Source organism: Cyprinus carpio, chromosome A4 (genome assembly GCF_018340385.1).
Source record: "Cyprinus carpio isolate SPL01 chromosome A4, ASM1834038v1, whole genome shotgun sequence".
In the NCBI taxonomy this organism is placed as follows: domain Eukaryota; kingdom Metazoa; phylum Chordata; class Actinopteri; order Cypriniformes; family Cyprinidae; genus Cyprinus; species Cyprinus carpio.
Genome location: NC_056575.1, coordinates 8,880,088 through 8,888,555, shown reverse-complemented (window position 1 = coordinate 8,888,555; position 8,468 = coordinate 8,880,088). Strand labels below are relative to the sequence as shown.

The 8,468-nt window shown below is 34.9% G+C and overlaps 2 protein-coding genes across 2 annotated transcripts; one reads left to right on the top strand and one right to left on the bottom strand.

Moving 5' to 3' along the window:
• The first annotated feature begins 15 nt into the window (after positions 1–15).
• On the top strand, positions 16–4,083 carry LOC109059953 (protein lifeguard 4-like). The gene is made up of 7 exons (XM_042739568.1): positions 16–414; positions 2,001–2,109; positions 2,225–2,330; positions 2,422–2,455; positions 2,556–2,673; positions 3,116–3,161; positions 3,646–4,083. The coding sequence occupies exons 1-7, from the start codon at positions 324–326 to the stop codon at positions 3,850–3,852; spliced, it is 711 nt and encodes a 236-aa protein (XP_042595502.1). The 5' UTR covers positions 16–323; the 3' UTR covers positions 3,853–4,083.
• Positions 4,084–4,950: 867 nt separating this feature from the next.
• vhll (von Hippel-Lindau tumor suppressor like) lies at positions 4,951–5,781 on the bottom strand. The gene is made up of 3 exons (XM_019077133.2): positions 5,553–5,781; positions 5,342–5,476; positions 4,951–5,246 (listed from the first exon to the last, which is right to left on the bottom strand). The coding sequence occupies exons 1-3, from the start codon at positions 5,731–5,733 to the stop codon at positions 5,074–5,076; spliced, it is 489 nt and encodes a 162-aa protein (XP_018932678.1). The 5' UTR covers positions 5,734–5,781; the 3' UTR covers positions 4,951–5,073.
• Positions 5,782–8,468: the final 2,687 nt, after the last annotated feature.

Sequence of the window (8,468 nt, the reverse complement as noted above, 5' to 3'; positions counted from 1 at the left end):
TATATAATTTTTATTTAGCAGTCATGTAACGTTAATGCAGTGACAGCTTAAGTATAGTATTACTGTAAGACTGTGAACTGCTGAGTGTATCTGAGGATATCTCACTGAATTTCCACACTAGACAGCATTAAAAACAAACACGTTGAATGCGAATAGCACACTAGAGTAGATTTTAATCACGTTTTGTGGTCTGATGCGCTAGGTGGCAGTAAGCACATCTTTGAAGGGCGAAATAATAATAACAAACCACAGAAAGACGGAAGAGAGCGTCGTATTAGCACTTGTGTTTACAAGTAAATGATACGCGTTTAATTCGATCAAACATGAATCAGGAGAAATATCCGCGATCATCCATCGAGGATGATTTTAATTATGGCACGAATGTCGCGACGGCGAGCGTCCACATCCGGATGGGTGAGTCGCGATTTGCATGTATTTAAAAGACATCGGTGTCTACGTAATCGGTAATACAGTCCATACAATAACATGGCCTAGAAATCAATAACATGTAAAACAGCTGGAGTGGGATCCTTATTTCATTTCAGTTATTTATTTCACCTTGTTTCATCATGAGGGCCAGGTAGAAACATAAGGAAACATATGGCGCAAAAGTTAAATCAGCTGTCATGGCAGGCATTCTGTCATGAGGCCCCTTATAGATTTATTCTTCTTCAAATGAGATTATTAGTTTTCTAAGAAATGCTACAGGTTTCTTATGTAGTTGTCAAACCTGCTTGTCGACGTTTAGTGTGAATGGTACATATCCTGTTTGTGAATGTAAATAAACCCTGTGAGGTCACACAAGTCATGAAATATATTTAAATCATTTATATATATTATTTATTATTTTTAATGTAATTATTTATTTACTATGTATGTGTATTTTATATATAATGCTATATATATAATTTATTTTTTATTTTATTATTATATTTACTATATATATATACATATACAGTACAGGTCAAAAGTTTGGAAACATTACTATTTTTAATGTTTTTGAAAGAAGTTTCTTCTGCTCATCAAGCCTGCATTTATTTGATCAAAAATACAGAAAAAAAATTTAATATTGTGATATATTATTACAATTTAAAATAATTGTTTTTAAATTTATTATACTTTAAATTATCATTTATTTCTGTGATGCAAAGCTGAATTTTTAGGATCATTATCACATGATCCTTTAGAAATCATTCTAATATGATGATTCATTATCAAAGTTGGAAACAGTTCTGCTGCTTAATATTTTTTCAGAACATGTGATACTTTTTTTAGGAAACTTTGATGAATAAAAAAAAAAAAAGAAGCTATGTTTTTAAAATATAAATATTTTATAATAACAATATACACTACTGGTCAGTAATTTGGGGTCAGTATCTTTTTTTTTAAATAAAATCAATACTTTTATTCAGCAAGGATGTGTTAAATTGATAAAAAGTGATAGTAAAAAAAAATATATGATTAGAATATATATTATTAGAATTATTTTTTTTTTTTTTTTTTGAATAAATGCAGTTCTTTTTAACCTTTTATTCATCAAATATATTAGACAGCAGAACTGTTTCCAACACTCATAATAAATCAGAATATTAGAATGATTTCTAAATGATCATGTGATAGACTGGATGTTACATGTGACACTGAAGGCTAATGATGCTGAAAATTCAGCTTTGCATCACAGGAATAAATTATTTTTTTAAAGTATATTCAAATAGAAAACTCTTATTTTAAGTTGTAATAATATTTCACAATATTACTGTTTTTTCTGTATTTTTGATCAAATAAATGCAGGTTTTGATGAGCAGAAGAGACTTCTTTCAAAAACATTAAAAATAGTAATGTTTCCAAACTTTTGGTCTGTACTGTATATATATATATAGTAAATGTTAATACGTACGCTCAAGTCTTATTTCATATATATATATATATATATATATATATAATTTTTATATGTATATGCATGATTAAAGTGTTGACGCTCAAGTTTTATTTCTCTCTAGATTTCCTCCGCAAGGTCTACACCATCCTGTCATTGCAGATTATCGTCACCACTGCTGTATCTGCCCTTTTCATGCTCTGTAACCCCATTAAAAACTTTGTGCACGAAAGGTAAGAGCACATCCTCCCCTGTAGGTTCACCACATCATTGTGGTTGTTCTATGGTACAAACTGCACTTTAATCTGTGTCAATATATTCTTGTAATGCACTGCATTAATTTTTCAGTCCCTCTCTGGTGTTGATATCCGCTATCGGGTCCCTTATCCTGCTCCTTGCCTTGGCTGTGTACCGTCACCAGCACCCCATTAATCTTTATTTGCTCTTTGGGTTTGTGAGTATACCACTTTTTTTTTTTTTTAATGGACTATTAAATATTATTATTATTAAGTACTGTAATATAATGCCTGTAAATGTTTATGCAGACTTTGCTGGAGTCTCTGTCTGTAGCCACTGCGGGTAAGTTTATTCACTTTCTCAATTTATAGAAGTCCAGTCCCATTATAATAATGGAAACATCTTTAATGGCTCATCTGATACCATATTTTTCTGCTTTTAGTGACATTTTATGAGTACAACATAGTGCTCCAGGCCTTTGTGCTCACGTCTGCCGTGTTCCTGGGTCTCACTGCCTACACTTTTCAGTCTAAAAGAGACTTCAGCAAGCTCGGAGCCAGGTAATTCTCTTTCTCATCCGCTCAAGGCCCAGGTCTGTCACATTCATCACAGTAACTGAGTGCGAGAGTTATTGTTTTAATCCATTTACTCCTGAATCCGTGCGGAATGATGTTCTTGTGTCGTGGCAGAAATTGTCTCTGGAGAAACATTCTTCTTTCCAGTCATTAAAATGAAATGTAACAAAAATAATGGGGTTCCATGAGTCATAACTCTGTTATATGATGTGATGCATGGTCCACTCGTTGGCATGGGAAGTCGCTGGGAGGAAAAATGCATGTCTTTGTACGGAGGATTGAAGAATTTCTTCATTCATATTATTGGTCTGTTTAATAGACAACCTGCTGCAACAGTTCTTGCTCTGTCATTTATATGTATATGTATTTTTGTTTGTTTTAATAATGCACATGTAGAAAAATCCCAATTGTTCATCTTTTTCTTTAGTCTTTTTGCTGGCCTGTGGATCTTGATCATTGCAAGCTTTATGAGGGTGAGTCTAAGGCTAAATTAATTAGAATGCTTTGGGTTTAATACAAGTTAAAATATTACATTGGTTTAATAGTTCCAGTGCAATTAAAAAACAATTAAATAGTTTATATATATATATATATATATATATATATGTGTGTGTAAATTTTTTTTTATTTATTTTATTAAATAATATACATTATGCTTTATATATATATATATATATATATATATATATATATATATATATATATAGTATTTGTGTGTAATTTAATGTATAATTGTATTATTAATTAAAAATATATATATATATATATATATATATCAACTCAAACAAAATTTCCACATCAGTGTTATTACCGTTAATATATAATTTATTTTATATTATTTAATAGTATTCGAGCTGAATTTGTATTGAACCTATAACATTCTTTTAAGAGTCATGCAGTCAAGTTACTTTTTTATTTCAAGCCACATTTCATCAACTGCGTAACTCTGTCCTTCAGCTTTTCTTCTACAATGACACAATGGAGTTGGTCTTCGCTGGGGCTGGAGCTCTGCTGTTCTGCGGGTTCATTATTTTCGATACTCACCTGCTGATGCATAAGCTTTCACCGGAGGAGCATGTCCTGGCATCCATCAACCTGTACCTGGACATAGTCAACCTGTTCATCTATATCCTGCGCATCCTCGACTCCATGAAGAAACACTGAATGTTGTGATGCTGCTCTTCTCTTTCAGAGGTGAATTTTGGGTGCAATGCTGCGAGTGGTACAAAAATAATATTCTTTAATTTTGATAAGACTCCCATGTGCAATAATCAAATAAAAATGTGTTAATTAGTATCCAAATTAAGCATTGTAGATGACTGCGAGAAAAACTTTGTGGACCACATAATATGAAATATTTATTTGAATAAAGCCTTCAAAATGTACTGAATATAAGACATTAATTTCTTTGCATTGCAGTTCTTTGCAGTGTTCACAATTAATGGAGTATGTGTGCTATTCTTGTAATTGGGTGGGCATTAACAGCAAACTCCTTGGACTTTGTTTAATTTCTGCCATTAGTTGAGATCCTCAAGACACTCCGATTGTATTGTAGTTTCCCCTTGTTTCCAAACCAGCTGCATACTTTCAAACTTCAAAGCGGTATTTGTAATTTAATGGCTAAATGTGAATGTTACAAACATGATTGTACAACTTAACTTGATCTGCTAACTGTGTTGCTGATTAGATTCCTGTTTTTAGCTGACTGTAGTGTGACCTGTAATCCATGGTGATTTTCCATATTTATTTAGGTGTTGTAATGAATCAGTGTTTATGGTTTGGGAGCAAACTGTACATGTAGCCTGAGACATTTAGTTTAATCTGGGTTTGTATATGGGATGTTAAGGATTAACTTAAATCTTACTAAAAGGCCAGAATTACATGGAAAACCATAATGCAGACATTTTAAAATGTGGTTAAACAGTTTTATTTGCAGCAGTTTTTGGTGTCACAATATAAAATTCACAAAATTAACAAATTTAAAGTAGCATGCAATCAGTTTCAATGCATTAAAAATATTTTCTAATATGTCAGTTTGCTCATTTTAATAAACTAAAACAAAACATAGAACATACTATTCAGGGACCTATATATGCCTGTGTCCAAAGTGCAATATACATCATAATATAAAAAATCATTTTTATCATTAAATATAAATATATTTCTGTCATTGATTTTTATATATATATATATATATATATATATATATAAGGGCAAAATGGTCACTTTTTGGTTGAAAGATGTAATTTTAATGTTTTTATTTGAACCCATATTTGTTGCTTTCATGTACAACAATCTATCCACAAATCTGATTGTTCGAGGACATATATCAAAGTGAAAGCTTCTGCATACTTTGAACATGATATCATAAATGACTGCAATGAGTCAGTTTGAACCCTTTATTGATCTCTTGGCAGATAAAATCTGAATGTCTCTCAGTAGATCAGGTTCAAGGCTGAGGTCCTTTCTCAAACCCTCGGGGATTTCCAGCTTGCAGATGTCTTCTTTTCTCACCATACTCCTGATCAAACGTGTACAGCATTCTTGTAATGAGTACACTGACAAAAACAAAGCATGCATATCCATTTTAAATGAAACTACTGTGTGTATCAAATGCATATGGAGCATCTTAGGATGAAGAATAGGCTCGCACCTGGTGCAGTCACATACACAGGCTGGTACCGCGGATATCCGTACTCCTCAAACTGCGCAGGAGTGGGAAAGTAAACTTCACTGAGGTTAGCCATAAGTTTAGCTCCGTCTGATGCTCTGAAGATCCACGGATGAGCTGGAAAAAACTGCTTTAGTACAAACCGGCAAGGGAAACTGGCTAACTTAAGTTTGCTAGCTCTGCGGTAACTTACTCAGAAAAGTGTTCATCTTAAGGGATTTCCTCGGTTGTATGTCACCGTAAGACACCGGCTTCCCCGCGAAGTTTAGCCACCATGCTTCGGCATTCCGGCTGGATTTGTTAATAAAAGAGATATACGTAGGATCATACGAGTTGAGAGATTTCAAAGGTGCAGGCGCTTCCTGTTCAGCCATAGCGCTGGAGTGACAGAACACACATGCAGTGTCGCTGCATCACTGATAGGTGGCAGTATCACACATTCTTAACCGCGGTACACTGACTGACTGGAAGAGATTTTTAAAGGAACACGCCACTATTTTTGAAAATAGGCTCATTTTCCAAAACCCCAGTTTGCAAAGTTATACAGTTGAGTTTTACCGTTTTCAGCAATGCATAGATCATTGCATCTGATTAGACAGTTAGCATCTCGCTCACAAATGGCCAAAGAGTTTCGATATTGTTCCTATTTAAAACTTGACGCTTCTGTAGTTACATCCAGCGGCGTTGCACAAGATCCCGGGCCCTATGCATAATTTAATTAATGGATTTAATTTCTGTATCATGTGACATGTATAAGAGACTGGTTACTGAAATCCATGAGAGGTTTTAGTTTTAGAAGTCACATGATTTGCCATCCACACTACTGGATGCCCAACACCCTTTCTGTTCCGAGAGACCCAGGGAGAGATGGGATGGGGAAGTCCACTTAAAATTCCAGGGTGGCCGGTTCTTGAAGGATGGGGGCTCTCAGAAATTCTTGATGACAGCGAGGCTTTGATGTCGGTGTTTTTGTCTCTGGAGAAGCAGGGCAGGGCTGTCTTTAGACAAGAGGGAACAATCATATTCTCTAGAGACACTGGTTCACTTTACAGCTCAGACTATACACACAAACATATAGGCTGGGAGTTTTAAAGCACACCATCCGTGTAAATTTGATTGCTTTTCAAAGTCTTGGTGAAGTGATTTATTTAGTTAAAAGACTCTGTATGGCACATGTCTAGAAGATGCTTGTTAATGCATTTTCCTACATCTTTTTTTTGTGTGTGTGTGTGAATTCCTGTATAATTTTCATAGCCTTTATTTATAGCATTTCACCATATTATAAGGTGGCACAGCAGGTTTCTGTCTGATGTTTCTTGGCAAGTTTAGTTTGATGGAGTGGGAGGTTTGGCATTCTCTTTAAGGGATTCAGAGGTGTTTTCGTTTAGTCTTTTTCACCTATTTGCACTGTTTGCTGTTTTATTGTTAACAATAAAAGTTTTGCCATACACATGTTTATAGAGAACCCCATTTATACAATATTAAAGAACAGATTCATCAATGTTCAAAAAAAAAATGAAAGTATTTGGGCATGAAATTGAAAAGAAACAAAGGGTCTGTCTCAGAATTAACGATTTCAAGGTTTCCAAGGAAAATCTGGATGTATCAGGGAAAATATTGAATTCCAGACCTGGAAAGTCATGCAAAGTCTTAAAAAGTAGAGGGAAAATTATAGAAATGTTTTTAGCAAAATCAAATTCGAATACAAAAGTCTTATTGTACACTGTTTATACACACACACATGTATATAGTGGGTATAAAAAAGAATCACCCCCTTTAAAATAATCACATTTTGTTGCTTTGCAGCCTGAAATGAAGACAGACACAGGTTGTTGTTGTTTTTTTCCAGCTGTATTTACTCAGTGCAACTTATAACATCCAAGTGAAAAATATAATGCCAACATGTTAGAAAAAAATAAAAACCAGAATCACTTGGTTGGGAAAAGGATCACCCTTTGTGACAGTATTTTGTTGAACCACCTTTTGCTTTAATTACAGCCTTTAGTCTGTTGGGATTTGTCTCTACTAACTTTGCCTGGCTAGACTTTGCAATATTTGCCCACTCTTCTTTGCTGAACTGCTCCAGTTCAGTTCAATTTGAAGGTGACTGTTTGTAGACTGCAGTCTTCAAGTCATTCCATAGATTTTCAGTGGGGTTTAAGTCTGAACTCTGACTGGGTCATGCAAGGACATTCACCTTTTTCTCCTTCAACCACTGTGTGCTCAGTTTTGCTGTGTGCTTTGGCTCATTGTCATGTTGGAAGGGAAACCTTCTTCCCATTGACAACTTTCTGGCAGAGGGCAGCAGATTTTCCTCAAGAATTTGATTGTATTTTGCCCAATTCATATTTCCTTCTATCCTGACAAGTGCTCCAGTCCCTGCTTCAGAGAAACACCCCCATAACAGGATATTAGCACCTCCATGCTTGACTGTAGGAATGCTGTTATTTAGATGGTGAGCTGTACTGGATTTCTGCCAGATATATAGTTTGGTGTTGAGGCCAAATAATTCAACTGTAGTCTCATCTGCCTCAGAATGTTCAAGGTGTGTTTTGGCAAAGCTCAGTCGTGACTGCATGTGACCTTTCTTGAGGAGTGGATTATTTCTTGCAACCCTCCCATACGAGCCACATTTGTGGAGAATTTGTTATATTGTTGTCACACACATAATGAACACTTTTTGTCATAAATTCCTGCAGCTGCTTCAGAGCTGCTGTAGGCCTCTTGGTCACCTCTCTGACCAGTTTCCTTCTGGCTCCTTCATCCAGTTTGGAGTGACGTCATGATTCAGGGGGGTTATGTTTTTTAAGGGATGTTTTGTGTTTTACCAAATACTTTACTGTTATTATAGGAATTGACTTTTTCTTTGAAAGACTTCACTGTGATATATATCTCCATCTCCTGACTTGTGACTGTCCACAACTTTATCCTTAAAATCTTCTGACAGTGCCTTGCACCCATAGTTGATTGTTTGCTTCAGTTGCACTACCAAGGACTGAAATGCTTCACGAAAGCTCATTTCATGCTGAGCTAATCAAAATGACCACAGCTGATCACAGTTGAAAGTCAAATGGCTTTGTGTGCCATTGAGGTGATTAGCTACACCTGA